The sequence below is a fragment of the Balaenoptera acutorostrata genome, chromosome 11 (assembly GCF_949987535.1).
Source record: "Balaenoptera acutorostrata chromosome 11, mBalAcu1.1, whole genome shotgun sequence".
Taxonomy (NCBI): Eukaryota; Metazoa; Chordata; class Mammalia; order Artiodactyla; family Balaenopteridae; genus Balaenoptera; species Balaenoptera acutorostrata.
This window is the reverse complement of record NC_080074.1, coordinates 64,335,737-64,352,042: the sequence shown is the minus strand read 5'-3', so window position 1 is coordinate 64,352,042 and position 16,306 is coordinate 64,335,737. Positions and strand designations below refer to the sequence as shown.

The 16,306-nt window shown below is 40.7% G+C and overlaps 2 protein-coding genes across 2 annotated transcripts; both read left to right on the top strand.

Annotated features, from left to right (window-relative positions):
• Positions 1 to 1,506: 1,506 nt before the first annotated feature.
• On the top strand, positions 1,507 to 16,065 carry TMT1A (thiol methyltransferase 1A). Its single transcript, XM_028165834.2, has 2 exons — positions 1,507 to 2,306; positions 14,064 to 16,065. Exons 1-2 carry the CDS (start codon positions 1,809 to 1,811, stop codon positions 14,298 to 14,300), a joined length of 735 nt encoding a protein of 244 aa, XP_028021635.2. The 5' UTR covers positions 1,507 to 1,808; the 3' UTR covers positions 14,301 to 16,065.
• On the top strand, positions 6,341 to 6,920 carry LOC103011160 (ubiquitin-like). The gene is made up of 2 exons (XM_028165835.1): positions 6,341 to 6,628; positions 6,774 to 6,920. The coding sequence occupies exons 1-2, from the start codon at positions 6,341 to 6,343 to the stop codon at positions 6,918 to 6,920; spliced, it is 435 nt and encodes a 144-aa protein (XP_028021636.1).
• Positions 16,066 to 16,306: the final 241 nt, after the last annotated feature.

Here is a 16,306-nt window from a genome sequence, read left to right as displayed (position 1 = left end):
TGTTCCCACAATGGGAGCTGTTCCAAGGATACAGCTTTGAGAGAGTAAGGTGTTGAGACCATCTGGACTGTGGAGGTGACAGATCCCAGTTAAGGCCTCTATCTAAACTTTTATGATTCTGGTGGTGGGCGTGGAGATCTACTTATCTCGTGGCCATCTAAGACAAGCCTCATAAGTAAGCTCCCTTCTTATGAAACCTGCCAGCTACCAATCTGGAGTGGTCTGCTTCTTTCTTCAGTCTCTCCTTGCTCAGTGTGTACAGCAGCCAGGTTGTGAACTAACAACTGATAAGGCAGCCAGGAGACTGAAGAAACAAGCCCTGGGAAAGAGGCATTTGAGGATGATATCTTGAGTTAGACATCAACCTCTATGTCAGGAGGGGTGGCCTGTATGTTAGATGCTTGTGGACCAATGTGTGAGTACAGGGGCACCCTGAAAAAGCTGGGTGTGTTGATGCATTTGTTCGAGGAACTGAGCAGAGCACACTGTGGCAAAGAAGGGAAACAAATGGCTGCTGCGGTGGGCTGTCCTCTCCTGTGGGCAGTTCTGTGGCCACTGATGCCCAAATAGAGGCTGAAGCTTGAGTTAGACAGCTGGATGAAGAGCTGAAGTTAGAGAAGAACATGCAGTTGTCCACTACTCTGCTAGCTTCGGGGCTGGCAGACAAGGTATAAGAGCAGAATAATAAGTTGGAGACCTTTATGTGCCATTTTGCAAAGTTAGGAGGGCACAAGCTACTGCAGATTAAGGTCCAAGTACTTGTGAGAAAGCCTGACTAGGATGCTAAGAGGTAGAATCCCTGGGAAAGTGAGGAGAGCAAATGGGAGGATGTTGTGGTGATTGAAACAGAGTGCCTCATGTTGCCCAACCCCTAATACAAAGAAAACATTTAAATAGTAGTCACCCTAGACTTCTGATAATAGAGAAATACACCCCAAAACTCCTAGGAGAAAAACTTCATTCTTTCTCTGTCCTTGAAGTTGTGAATGTCTTTGAAATGTAAACACCCCAGGAGAAAACTAAAATACTGCCTACAGAGACTCAAGAAAAAAAGGGGGTGGGGGAAATGCTTTTTAAAATACAGGCTGCTATAACAACTACTGAGCCCGTGTGCCACAACTACTGAAGCTCACGCGCCTAGAGCCCGTGCTCTGCAACAAGAGAAGCCACTGGAATGAGAAACCCACCCACAGCAACGAAGACCCAATGCAGCCCAAAAAAAAAAAAAAAAATGGCATCCACAAGAGACAAAAAATAAAGAAATAAAGAAAATCAGCAGAAAAAAAAATTTGTTTAAAAACAAATGAGGGTTAAAAAAAAAAAAAACACATGAGGGCGGGATGGAAGGGAAGTAGGAGGGTCACGTAATAAATGGCCTTTGGCAGTGGCTTTCTGGTGTGGTTTAACCAGGCTCCACCCACGGATTCTGTTTTCTTAGCAGAGGTCACTGGAGAACCAGACAGGCTGTAAGTATGCTGTGCATTTAAAACTTCAGCAGGAAACATGCAGTAGTCTCCAAGCAGGAATAGATTTGTAATAATGGGTTGTAATCAGCTTTCCTTCTAAGGAAAAGCTGAGAACCCTCTCATTTTACTTCATGAAAAGTAAGCTATGAGGCAACTTTTGGCAAACATCTATTAACTGGGAGAAATGGGCCTCTGGCCATAGATTTTACTTCAGCTGCGTCTTTCCAGCACAACCAGTTCCTTCCTCTGCAGCTGATTGGCTCTGGAATGTGGCCAGAAACCTACTTCCTGCAATTAGAGTCAGGCCTCTAACTGTTGATCTGTTTTCTTCTCTTCTGAGTGATGGCGCTTACCATTTTTATCCTCCGGCTGGCCGTCTGCATCCTGGCATTTCCCATGTACCTGCTAGACTTTCTGGGCTTGTGGAACTGGATATGCAAAAAATCACTCCCCTACTTCTTGGCAAGGTTCACTGTGATGTACAACGAACAGATGGCGAGCAAGAAGCAGGAGCTCTTCAGCAATCTACAGGAGTTCGCAGGCCCCTCCGGGAAGCTCTCCCTGCTGGAGCTGGGCTGTGGCACAGGGCCCAACTTCAAGTTCTACCCGCCTGGATGCCAGGTGACCTGTATTGATCCCAACCCCAACTTTGAGAAGTTCCTGATCAAGAGCATTGCTGAGAACCGACACCTGCAGTTTGAGCGCTTCCTGGTGGCTGCCGGGGAGGACCTGCACCAGGTGGCCGACGACTCCATGGATGTGGTGGTCTGCACACTGGTCCTGTGCTCTGTGAAGAACCAGGAGCGGATCCTCCAGGAAGTGTGCAGAGTGCTGAGGCCGGTGAGTACAGGGTGTGAGGGCTGGTTAGTAGTAACCACTATCACCAAGGGCAGCCCTATCAATTTCAGGTAGATCAAACACCCTAACATAAAAAGTAGAACTACTAGAGAAGACACTGCTGAATTTTTAAAAAATCTTAGAGTGGAAAAGAAGCTATATAGGAAAAGATTGATAATACATGAATATGTAAAACTTTAGAACTCCTGCAGAGAAAAAAAAGGACTATAAAAAAACTTAAAAGTACAAAAAAGTTTGTAAAAAATATTTGCCAAGGATGATAGATAATGCGTTAACTTCATATTAAAAGACATTATAGGACTTCCCTGGTGGCCCAGTGGTTAAGAATCTGCCTGCCAAAGCAGGACACGGGTTTGATCCCTGGTCCGGGAATATCCCACATGCCACGGAGCAACTAAGCCCATGTGCCACAACTACTGAGCCTGCGCTCTAGAGCCCGCAAGCTGCAACTACTGAGCTGGCATGCCACAACTACGGAAGCCCGCGTGCCTAGAGCCCGTGCTCTGCAACTAGAGAAGCCACTGCAATGAGAAGCCCTTGCACTGCAACAAAGAGTAGCCCCCGCTCGCAGCAACTAGAGAAAGCCTGCGTGCAGCTACAAAGACCCAGGGCAGCCAAAACTAAATTAATTAATTAATTTAAAAAAATTTTTTTAATAAAAAAAATAAAAGACATTACAAATCAAGATCAATAGAATTCTTAAATCAGTTTTTTAAAAAAGAGAAAAGTAAGCAAAGCACAGGAACAGAAATATAAATAAAAATAGGCAATATATGATATAAATGTTTAGTCTTGCAATAAAAGAGCAAATTAAAGCAAGATATCACTTATACGTGGAATCTTAAAAATAAAACAAACGAATGTATATAACAAACAGAAATAGACTCACAGATATAGAGAACAAACTAGTGGTTACCAGAGGGGAGAGGGAAGGGGGGAGGGGCAAGATAGTGGTGTGGGATTAAGAGATACAAACTACTATGTATAAAATAAATAAGCAACAAGGATATATTCTACAGCACAAGGAAATATAGCCATTATTTTGTAATAACTTTAAATGAAGTATAATCTATAAAAATTCTGAATCACTATGTTGTACACCTGAAACTAATATAATATTATAAATCAACTATACTTCAATTAAGAAGAAATTAAAGCAAGACACTATTTTTACCTACTACACTGTCATAGACTTTTAAGTTCAATATGGTGTTGGGGTGAGTTTGGGGGACTGGGTACCCCAATTGGAGGAAGTGCCCTCTTTGGAGGGCAATTTGATAATATCAAATTTTCAAGGACACTTCCTCCTTCATCCAATAGGAATTTATCCTATAGCTATACTGCACAAATGTGCAAAAACTCATTCATATGCGAAAATATTCATTACAGTATTTGTAATACCACAAATTGGAAATAACCTAAACATCCAGCAATAGGAGGTAGGAGGCTGTTAAGTAAACTGTCGCATCGTATAAAGGATTTCTGTGCAGCTATTAAAAGAACAAGGAAGAGTTACCTATGTTGATATGAAAAAACTATCTCCTCAAGAGACAGTGTTAAATGAAACGAAAGTGTTCTATGCAATGAAAGCATAGAATATTATATAGAGTATAAGTCCATTTGTGTGTGGGGGGGAGAATATATCTATATAAGTATTTATATTAATGGGAATGATACACAAGAAACTATTAACAGTGGTTACCTCTTGGGAAGGGAATTGGATGAGGGGAAGGAATTACTTTTCATTTTATACCTCTCTGTATAGTTTGAAATTCTTTATACCTATATGTAATTTTCACATATTACCTTTATTGTTTGTTTAAAAACTAGTTTAAAATAGTTTTATTCTAAACATAGGTGAACATAAAGTATGGATATCTTTTTTTTAATTAATTTATTTATTTATTGTTTATTTTTGGCTGTGTTGGGTCTTTGTTGCTGTGCACGGGCTTTCTCTAGTTGCGGCGTGAAGGCTTCTCATTGAGGTGGCTTCTCTTGTTGTGGAGCAGACTCTAGGCGCGTGGGCTTTGGTAGTTGTGGCTCATGGGCTCCGTAGTTGTGGCTCACAGGCTCTAGAGCACAGGCTCAGTAGTTGTGGCACACGGGCTTAGTTGCTCCGTGGCATGTGGGATCTTCCCAGACCAGGGCTCGAACCCGTGTCCCCTGCATTGTCAGGCGGATTCTTAACCTCTGTGCCACCAGGGAAGTCTCAAGTATGGATATCTTAACATTTGAATTTACTATACTAGAGGAAATGTATGTTCTGTAATCCCCAGTTTTATTTTCTAACAGAGGAAGTTTCTCAGGAAGAAAAGGACTTGAAGATAGTGTTTAGAGGCAATAATATACAGTCATCCCTCAATTTCCTCGGGGTCCTTCCCTGTCCCCGCCACAGATAACAAAATCTACAGAAGCTTAAGTCCCTTATATAAAATGGTGCAGTATCTGCATGTAACTTATGCACATCCTCCCATATACCTTAAATCACCTCTAGATTACTTATAATACCTAATACAATGTAAATGCTACGTAAACAGGTACCAGCGTGTGGCAAATTCAAGTTTTGCTTTTCTGGAACTTTCTGGATTTTTCCCAAATATTTTTGATCTGCATTTGGTTGAATCCAAGGATGCAGAACTTGTGGATACTGAGGGCCAACTGTAATTCTGTCTTTGGCTCAAAGATACGCCAGTGTCAAAGTAGTAACTGAAAAAAAGTCTGATTCTGATACTCAAATCCTGGGTTCTTGTGTCCTAAGACTGGGCACAGTTAGATGTTTTGCTTACAGTGTTACTAATCTCACAACACCTCTGCAAAGCAAATAATGGTCATCTCTGGTTTAAGCACTGAGAGTGCCCTTAGGGGATCATATTCTTGGTAGTCTTCCTTAGCTCCTCCGAAGCACCCATTCTCTGCTGAACAGAACCAGGAGTTTTCCTACATTCTCATGTAGGAAACAGTCCTTTAAAGCAGGTATTGCCTTCATGTTGGATTGGGGAAACAGACCCAGAGGAGTTAAGAAACTTGCCTCAAGTTACACAGCCACTATGTCTGACTTTAATGCAAATATTCTTATCGCTGTACCACAGTGCTTGTCACTGGGGCTTTTTATCTGACTTCAACATTTCTACCACTTTTGCTGGCTTTTCTTCCTCTGCCCATCCCCTAAACGCTGGAGTTTCTTTTTTAGCTCTCATTTCACTTACATACACCCCCTGTGCAATCTCATGTACCCCCAATGTTTTCAATTACCATGCATACACAAATGGCTTCCAGATCTAAGTATCAAGCTCAGACTTCTCTTCTAACCCCAGATCTTCATATCCAGCTGTCTACTCGACAGTCACCTGAATGGGTAACAGGCATCTCTAGCTTAACCTGTGTAACCCAGAGGGTATCAGCAACCTCCCCAGGCCTGGATCGCCTCTTCTCTCCTGTCCTCTTCTATGGAAAAAAATATTTCAATCAGGAAATTTCAAGTTTTCCATTCCTGAACACAGTTCTTACACTTACCCATAGATTTGGAGGAACTCCATCTCTAAACTCTGCCTGGGATAGCCAACACTAGGGAGGCTAGAAGAGGCTAAGGAGAGTGGGACAGTCACCCTGGGTTTGGGAGGTAATCATTGGTCCCTTTCCCCCTTCACCCCAGAGGTAGATAAGTAGAAAACTTCTGAAGACTCCTTAATAATGTGTAGCCTCTACTGTGTCCAGACCTGACCTATATTTATAGGACCGTCCTAGATGAAAGCAGCAGTTACTAACTCCTGTATGACAGTAATTTACACACAGCATCCACTGACCAAATAAAATACCTGATGACAAAATATAACCATGAATTTAGTAACACTTTTAGATGATGCAGTATTTTAATAAAATAAATCCTATCATTTACATCCTGTGACAATGGTCATTTACATCCTGTGACAATGGTCATTTACATCCTGTGACAATGGTACAAAAGTATAAGACATAGGCTTTTTGGATCCACCATCTGTGGTGGTGCTGCCACCAGGATGCAGATTTTTGTGAAGATCCTGACAGGGAAGACCATCACTCTCGAGGTCGAACCCTCGGATACAACAGAAAATGTAAACGCCAAGATCCAAGATAAGGAAGTAATTCCTTCTAACCAGCAAAGATTGATTTTTGCTGGCAAGCAACTGGAAGATGGACGTACTTTGTCTGACTACAACAGTCAAAAGGAGTCCACTCTTCATCTTCTGTTGAGACTTTGTGCTGGTACTAAGAAAAGGAAGAAGTCTTACACCACTCCCAAGAAGAAAAAGCATAAGAGAAAGAGGGTTGGGAATTCCCTGGCAGTCCAGTGGTTAGGACTCTGCACTCTCACTGCGGAGGGCCCAGGTTCTATCCCTGTTTGGGAAACTAAAATCCCACAAGCCTCATGGCCAAAAGAAAAAAAAAGAGAGACAGAGAGAGAGAAAGAAGGTTAAGCTGGCTGTCCTGAAATACTGTAAGGTGGATCAGAATGGCAAAAGCAGTCACCTTCGTCAGGAGTGCCCTTCAGATAAATGTGGTGTGGAGTTTTTATGGCCAGCCACTTTGACAAACATTATTGTGGCAAATATTGTCTGACCTATTGTTTCAACAAACCAGAAGACAAGTAATTGTATATTGGTTAATAAAAGACATGAACTAATGAACTAAAAAAAGAAAAGTATAAGACATGGTTATTTAGTCTCAGGCAGTACTTGGTATGGATTCAGACGCCCACAGGTTTGCAAAGCAGAACCTAAGAACAATACTCAGATGAATTTAAAGATTTTTTTTTTAAATAAAAGAAGGGGAAGTTTAAAAAATCGTAATTAAAAGACAAACAACAAACAAGGGAAAACATTTGTAGTATACGTAGTCCAATTATACTAAAAGCCCTTACTAATCAGTAAGAAAAAAACCAACGGCCTATTAGAAAACCGATAGTGGGGACTTTCCCTGTGGCACAGTGGTTAAGACTCGCAACGCAGGGGGCACAGGTTCGATCCCTGGTCAGGGAACTAGATCCCACATGCATGCCGCAACTAAGAGTGAGCATGCCACGGTTAAGGAGCCGGCGAGCCACAACTAAGGAGCCTGCCTGCCACAACTAAGACCCAGCACAACCAAATAAATAAATAAAAGAAAAAAGAAGGAAACTGATAATGGACATTAACAGACAAATTAGAAAACAAGAAATCCAAATAATCAATAAGGTCAACAAAAGATGTTAAGATTAAGAATATTAAAGCTATGCATGTTATTAAAAATACCATATTACACATCAAATTGACAAAGATATAGGAGAAAAAAGTACTGATGGGAGTTTATTGGAAATGGGCATTCACATCTATTGCTAGTATGAATGCAAACTGCTGCAACTTTTCCAAAGGGCAATTTGACAACCTGTACCAAAAGCTTTAAAAAGGCACAGACTTTTGATTCAGCAATTCCACTTTTTAGCAAGTTATTTATTTGGAAATAATTTTAGATGGTCACAAAGATTTATGGATAAGGATGCTCACTGTAACAGTATTTATAACAGTGTAAAATTGGAAATAGCCTAAATGAGAACAGTTAAATAAGAGATGGTAACTTCAGTGGTGTGAAATATTGCATAAAGTTTTTTTTTTAATTTTTATTTATTTATGTATATATGTATGTATGTATGTATGTATGTATGTATGTATGTATGTATGTATTGGCTGCGTTGGGTCTTCCTTGCTGTGCGTGGGCTTTCTCTAGTTGTGGTGAGCGGGGGCTACTCTTCGTTGTGGTGCACAGGCTTGCCATTGTGGTGGCTTCTTTTGTTGCGGAGCACGTGCTCTAGGCACACAGGCTTCAGTAGTTGTGGCTCGTGGGCTCTAGAGCGCAGGCTCAGTAGTTGCTCCGCGGCATGTGGGATCTTCCCAGACCAGGGCTCGAACCCGTGTCTCCTGCATTGGCAGGCGGATTCTTAACCACTGCGCCATCAGGGAAGCCCTGCATAAAGTTTTTAAACCATCTTTTAGAATAATACTCAACTACATAAATAAAATAAAATATGTTATAAAACAGAATGTATATTCCAATCCTAGTTTTAGAAAAAAATATATATTCATATAAAAGTATACACAAAATCTTTTGGGTTTTTTTTTAATTTTTATTTTACTTTTTTATACAGCAGGTTCTTATTAGTTATCTATTTTATACATACTAGTGCATATATGTCAATCCTAATCTCCCAATTCATCACACCACCCCCACCCCCGCTTCCCCCCTTGGTGTCCATACGTTTGTTCTCTACATCTGTGTCTCTATTTCTGCCTTGCAAACCAGTTCATCTGTATCACTTTTCTAGATTCCACATATATGTGTTAATATACGATATTTGTTTTTCTCTTTCTGACTTACTTCACTCTGTATGACAGTCTCTAGCCCCATCCACGTCTCCACAAATGACCCAATTTCATTCCTTTTTATGGCTGGGTAATATTCCATTGTATGTATGAACCACATCTTCTTTATCCATTCGTCTGTCAATGGGCATTTAGGTTGCTTCCATGACCTGGCTATTGTAAACAGTACTGCAATGAACATTGGGGTGCATGTGTATTTTTGAATTATGGTTTTCTCTGGGTATATGCCCAGTAGTGGAACTGCTGGGTCATATGGTAATTGTATGTTTAGATTTTAAGGAACCTCCATACTGTTCTCCATAGTGGCTGTATCAACTTACATTCCCACAAACAGTGCAAGAGGGTTCCCTTTTCTCTATACCCTCTCCAGCATTTGTTGTTTGTAGGTTTTCTGATGATGCCCATTCTAACCAGTGTGAGATGATACCTCATTGTAGTTTTGATTTGCATTTCTCAAATGATTAGTGATGTTGAGCAGCTTTTCATGTGCCTCTTGGCCATCTGTATGTTGTCTTTGGAGAAATGTCTATTTAGGTCTTCTGCCCATTTTTTGATTGGGTTGTTTGTGTTTTTAATATTGAGCTGCATGTGCTGTTTATATATTTTGGAGATTAATCCTTTGTCTGTTGATTCATTTGCAAATATTTTCTCCCATTCTGAGGGTTGTATTTTCATCTTGTTTATAGTTTCCTTTGCTGTGCAAAAGCTTTTAAGTTTCATTAGGTCCCATTTGTTTATTTTTGTTTTTATTTCCATTACTCTAGGAGATGGGTCAAAAAAGATCTTGCTGTGATTTATGTCAAAGAGTGTTCTTCCTATGTTTTCCTCTAAGAGTTTTATAATGTCTGGTCTTACATTTAGGGCTTTAATCCATTTTGAGTTTATTTTTGTGTATGGTGTCAGGGAGTGTTCTAATTTAATTCTTTTACATGTAGCTGCCCAGTCTTCCCAGCACCACTTACTGAAGAGACTGTCTTTTCTCCATTGTATATCCTTGCCTCCTTTGTCATAGATTAGTTGACCATAGGTGCGTGGGTTTTTCCCTGGGCTTTCTATCCTGTTCCATTGATCTATATTTCTGTTTTTGTGCCAGTACCATATTGTCTTGATTACTGTAGCTCTGTAGTATAGTCTGAAGTCAGGGAGTCTGATTCCTCCAGCTCCATTTTTTTCCCTCAAGACTGCTTTGGCTATTCGGGGTCTTTTGTGTCTCCATACAAATTTTTTTTTTTTTAAAGGTTTTTATTTATTTATTTATTTATTAATTTATGGCTGTGTTGGGTCTTCGTTTCTGTGCGAGGGCTTTCTCTAGTTGCGGCAAGTGGGGGCCAATCTTCATCGCGGTGCGCGGGCCTCTCATTATCGCGGCCTCTCTTGTTGCGGAGCACAGACTCCAGATGCGCAGGCTCAGTAATTGTGGCTCACGGGCCTAGTTGCTCCGCGGCATGTGGGATCTTCCCAGACCAGGGCTCAAACCCGTGTCCCCTGCATTGGCAGGCAGATTCTCAACCACTGCGCCACCAGGGAAGCCCTCTCCATACAAATTTTAAGATTTTTTGTTCTAGTTCTGTAAAAAATGCCATTGGTAATTTGATAGGCATTGCATTGAATCTGTAGATTGCTTGGGGTAGTATAGTCATTTTCAAAATATTGATTCTTCCAATCCAAGAACATGGTATATCTCTCCATCTGTTTGTGTCATCTTTCATTTCTTTCATCAGTGTCTTATAGTTTTCTGAGTGCAGGTCTTTTACCTCATTAGGTAGGTTTATTCCTAGATATTTTATTATTTTTGTTGCAATGGTGAATGGGATAGATTCCTTAACTTCTCTTTATGATCTTTCATTGTTAGTGTATAGGAATGCAAGAGATTTCTGTGCATTAATTTTGTATCCTGCAACTTTTCCAAATGCATTGATTAGCTCTAGTAGTTTTCTGGTGGCATCTTTAGGATTCTCTATGTATAGCATCATGTCATCTGCAAACAGTGACAGTTTTAATTCTTCTTTTCCAATTTGTGTTCCTTTTATTTCCTTTTCTTCTCTGATTGCCATGGCTAGGAGTTCCAAAACTATGTTGAATAATAGTGGCAAGAGTGGACATCCTTGTCTTGTTCCTGATCTTAGAGGAAATGCTTTCCGTTTTTCACCATTGAGAATGATGTTTGCTTTGGGTTTGTTGTATATGGCCTCTATTATGTTGAGATACATTCCCTCTATGCCCACTTTCTGGAGAGTTTCTATCATAAATGGGTGTTGAATTTTGTCAAAAGCTTTTTCTGCATCTATTTACATGATCATATGGTTTTTATTCTTCAATTTGTTAATATGGTGTGTCACATTTATTGATTTGCATATATTGAAGAATCCTTGCATCCCTGGGATAAATCCCACTTGATCATGGTGTATGATCCTTTTAATGTGTTGTTGGATTCTGTTTGCTAGTATTTTGTTGAGGATTTTTGCATCTATATTCCTCAGTGATATTGGTCTGTAATTTTCTCTTTTTGTAGTATCTTTGTCTGGTTTTGGTATCAGGGTGATGGTGGCCTCGTAGAATGAGTTTGGGAGTGTTCCTTCCTCTACAATTTTTTGGAAGAGTTTGAGAAGGATGGGTGTTAGCTTTTCTCTAAATGTTTGATAGAATTCACCTGTGAAGCCATCTGGTCCTGGACTTTTGTTTGTTGTAAGATTTTTAATCACAGTTTCAATTTCATTACTTGTGATTGGTCTGTTCATACTTTCTATTTCTTCCTGGTTCAGTCTTGGAGGGTTATACCTTTGTAAGAATTTGTCCATTTCTTCCAGGTTGTCCATTTTATTGGCATAGAGTTGCTTGTAGTAGTCTCTTAGGATGTAATTATCAATAATTATCAATATGTACGTTCCTATTTCCATTTTCTTAATTGTTTTGGGTTTGTTTTTGTAGGTCCTTTTCTTCTCTTGTGTTTCCCATGTAGAGAAGTTCCTCTAGCATTTGTTGTAGAGCTGGTTTGGTGGTGCTGAATTCTCTTAGCTTTTGCTTGTCTGTAAAGCTTTTGATTTCTCCATCGAATCCGAATGAGATCCTTGCTGGGTAGAGTAATCTTGGTTGTAGGTTCTTCCCTTTCATCACTTTAAATATATTGTGCCACTCCCTCCTGGCTTGTAGAGTTTTTGAGAAATCAGCTGTTAACCTTATGGGAGTTCCCTTGTATGTTATTCGTTGTTTTTCCCTTGTTGCTTTTAATAATTTTTCTTTGTCTTTAATTCTTGTCAATTTGATTACTATGTGTCTTGGCGTGTTTCTCCTTGGGTTTATCCTTTATGGGACTCTGCACTTCCTGGACTTGGGTTGCTATTTCTTTTCCCATGTTCGGGAAGTTTTCAACTATAATCTCTTCAAATATTTTCTTGGGTCCTTTCTCTCTCTCTTCTCCTTCTGGGACCCCTGTAATACGAATGTTGGTGCGTTTAATGTTGTCCCAGAGGTCTCTTAGGCTGTCTTCATTTCTTTTCATTCTTTTTTCTCTAATCTGTTCTGTGGCAGTGAATTCCACCATTCTGTCTTCCACGTCACTTATCCGTTCTTCTGCCTCAGTTATTCTGCTATTGATTCCTTCTAGTGTAGTTTTCATTTCAGTTATTGTATTGTTCATGTCTGTTTGTTCTTTAATTCTTCTCGGTGTTTGTTCTTTAATTCTTCTAGGTCTTTGTTAAACATTTCTTGCATCTTCTCGATCTTTGCCTCCATTCTTTTTCCAAGGTCCTGGATCATCTTCACTATCATTATTCTGAATTTTTTTTCTGGAAGGTTGCTTATCTCCACTTCACTTAGTTGTTTTTCTGGGGTTTTATCTTGTTCCTTCATCTGGGACATAGCCCTCTGCCTTTTCATCTTGTCTTTCTTTGAATGTGGTTTTTGTTCCACCGGCTGCAGGATTGTAGTTCTTCTTGCTTCTGCTGTCTGCCCTCTGGTGGATGAGGCTATCTAAGAGGCTTGTGGAAGCTTCCTGATGGGAGGGACTGGTGGTGGGTAGAGCTGGGTGTTGCTCTGGTGGGCAGAGCTCAGTAAAACTTTAATCCGCTTGTCTGCTGATGGGTGGGGCTGAGTTCCCTCCCTGTTGGTTGTTTGGCCTGAGGCAACCCAGCACTGGAGGCTACAGGCTCTTTGTTGGGGCTAATGGCAGACTTCGGGAGGGTCATGCCAAGTAGTACTTCCCAGAACTTCTGCTGCCAGTGTCCCTGTCCCCGTGTTGAGCCACAGCCACCCCCTGCCTCTGCAGGAGAACCTCCAACACTAGCAGGTAGGTCTGGTTCAGTCTCCTATGGGGTCACTGCTCCTTCCCCCTGGGTCCTGATGTGCACACTACTTTGTGTGTGCCCTCCAAGAGTGGAGTCTGTTTCCCCCAGTCCTGTCAAAGTTCTGCAATCAAATCCCACTAGCCTTCAAAGTCTGATTCTCTGGAAATTCCTCCTCCTGTTTCCAGACCCCCCAGGCTGGGAAGCTTGACGTGGGGCTCAGAACCTTAACTCCAGTGGGTGGACTTCTGTGGTATGACTGTTCTCCAGTTTGTGAGTCACCCACCCAGTGGTTATGGGATTTGATTTTATTGTGATTGCACCCCTCCTACCATCTCACTGCAGCTTCTCCTTTGTCTTTGGATGTGGGGTATCTTTTTTGGTGCATTCCAGTGTCTTCCTGTCGATGATTGTTTAGCAGTTAGTTGTGATGCCGGTGCTCTCACGAGAAGGAATGAGCGCATGTCCTTCTACTCCACCATCTTCCACAAAATCTTAACAGTAGTTGTCCCGAGGTGATGAAAGATGGTTGACTGTTTTTCTTTTTAACTTTTCTGTATTTTCTGAATTTTCTAAAGTAATATTGGTGAGACACTATTGCCAGCCTCTGGAGCCAGACCACCCAAGGTAAAAACCTGATTCTGACATTTGTAAGCTGTATGACCTTGGGCAAGTTGTTTATTTTCTATGTGACTCTGTTTCCTCGTCTGTAGAACATAGGAATGATAATAATAACAACTACCAAATAAGTGTATTGTGAGGATTGAGTTAACATGTGATAGGCCTTACGGACAGGATCTTGCATGCAGTAACTGCTTTAAATTCTAACTATTATTATGTATTACCTTTCTGAACAGAAAATATAGATTGGCAACTCTGTATAAAATCTGACAGAAGATGACACTATTAACCAGAATAGTATCGTAGTAAGTTTGAATTTCTCCATGTTTTCTCATGAAGTTGGCCTTTGGGGCCACTGAAATCTGACATTTAATCATCTTATAAATTATTTTTCCCCAAACTAAAATCCTTGCTGTGTTTTTTTTTTTTTTTCTTTTCTTTCTCAGGGAGGAGCTTTTTATTTCATGGAGCATGTAGCAGCTAAGCCTTCAACCTGGAATTACTTCTGGCAACAGGTCCTGAATCCTGTCTGGTACCTTCTGTTTGATGGGTGCAACCTGACCAGAGAGAGCTGGAAGGCCCTGGAGTGGGCCCGCTTCTCCAAGCTGAAGCTGCAGCACTTACAGGCCCCCCTGTCCTGGGAGCTCCTGCGCCCTCACATCTACGGATATGCTGTGAAATAGGAGTTGAGACCTGAAGAGCTCGAATAATTTAAGGTTTTGGTTTTACACTTAAAATACTAATTGGGGGACTTCCCTCGTGGTGCAGTGGTTGAGAGTCTGCCTGCCAATGTGGGGACCACGGGTTCAATGCCTGGTCCAGAAGGATCCCGCATGCTGTGGGGCAACTAAGCCTGTGCGCCACAGCTGTTGAGCCTGTGCTCTGGAGCCCACGAGCCACAACTACTGAGGCCACATGATACAACTGCTGAGGCCTGCGTACCTAGAGTACCTACAGCAAAGAGTAGCCCCTGCTCGCCACAGCTAGAGAGGGCCCGCACACAGCAACAAAGACGCAACACAGCCACACACACACACACACACAAAAACTAATTGGGAGAAGGGAACGTCCTTTTTTAGGTAAATTTGAATTTCATTGCTAAAAGTTTATGTTATAACCTATTTAGCTATTTTCTATTGTCTCACAAAGAATCAAAAACAAAAAACAAAACAAAACAGCTTTGAACTCTCCCTTAAAGGAAACAATGGGCTTTCATAATTGAAGTCCACCATTATCCTCAAACCTTACTTTATTCAGTAACTTCAAATTTTTTCTGTCTTATTTGAATTATTACCCAACAGATTTTAATTTTACCCTCTCTTTGAGAGGTTGATGCTAATTAGCAGTTAAATCACTAAAAAGAAGACTTTGAAGAGGGAGACGTGAAAAGATCTTTTTTTTTCATTCATTCATTTATTTATTTATCTTTCGCTGCGTTGGGTCTTTGTTGCTGTGTGTGGGTTTTCTCTAGTTGCGGCACATGGGCTTCTCATTGTGGTGGCTTCTCTTGTTGTGAAGCACAAGCTCTAGGTGCACGGGCTTCAGGAGTTGTGGCTCACAGGCTCTAGAGCACAGGCTCAGTAGTTGTGGCGCACAGGCTTAGTTGCTCCGCGGCATGTGGGATCTTCCCAGACCAGGGCTCGAATCCATGTCCCCTGCATTGGGAGGCGGATTCTTAACCACTGCGTCACCAGGGAAGTCCCAAAAAAATCTTAATAATTCACAAACTAAATAAAGAAATACTAACTAGTTGAAAACTCCAAAGCTAAGCAGCACAGATTTTTTTTTTAAAAGAAATCTGAATCTATTTGTTGTCCTTAGTATCACTGGGCTGGCTTTCAAAATTAATGTACCAGGATGCCACACCTAGTTCTGCCCAGCTTTGTTATGTTTTTTATTCTGGTATTCCACCAGAGTTTGTTTCCCTGCATTCCAGTCTTCAATTCTTAAGATGAAGATTGTACTTGACACTTCAGTATATCCATAAAACTATATGAAGCAGTTAGAGTTCTTGGGTTCATTTTCCTTATTATCTAATGTATACTTTGCTGAATGTAGTAAATTGCAGGCAAAGAAAAGGCCCACTGTAATTAGAGAAACCTTGAATAATTAGATACGCTTTGTAAGAGCCGCCTCAAAATAGGCAAGCTGTGAGTCTGTAAAGAGGTAGATAAATACTGTTTGGATTATTCTGATCAAATTTCCACTCTGGTCTCAAGATGATTTCTTTGTTCCCTGTAACCATGGAAACCTTGGAAAATCATCACAAGTGTTTTGAAAACAAGTTGGTCAATAAGAGGACTTAGAATTTTCAGCAATAGTCTGTATGCATTTTAATAAATTTAGAATATTTTCTGAGATGATTTTGCAAAGAGACTAAATATCAAATCAATCAATAAATTCACATACATTTTAGGAATGGAAATAAAATTAATGGTTTATATCTTTGCTGGCTTGGTTTCATTTTTCTTAGTGTCTCTGGGAGGGCTTTCCTTCACTGTGGAAAATTAAGCTATTTGAACATACAGATTTTTCCTTCTACAGCCAGGTAACTCTAAACACAGCTAGCAGATTATTTATTTATTTATTTATTTATTTATTTATTTATTTATTTATTATTTGGCTGCATTGGGTCTTCGTTGCTGCGCGTGAGCTTTCTCTAGTTGCGGCGAGCAGGGGCTACTCTTCA

What these genes read in the sequence shown, in the direction of transcription:
- TMT1A (XM_028165834.2), top strand. Translation starts at nt 1,809, where the DNA reads ATGGCGCTTACCATTTTTATCCTCCGGCTGGCCGTCTGCATCCTGGCA. An exon ending in TGTGCAGAGTGCTGAGGCCG is followed by an intron (nt 2,307 to 14,063) that starts GTGAGTACAGGG and finishes TTTCTTTCTCAG; the next exon opens with GGAGGAGCTTTTTATTTCAT.
- LOC103011160 (XM_028165835.1), top strand. Translation starts at nt 6,341, where the DNA reads ATGCAGATTTTTGTGAAGATCCTGACAGGGAAGACCATCACTCTCGAG. An exon ending in AAAAGCATAAGAGAAAGAGG is followed by an intron (nt 6,629 to 6,773) that starts GTTGGGAATTCC and finishes GAGAGAAAGAAG; the next exon opens with GTTAAGCTGGCTGTCCTGAA.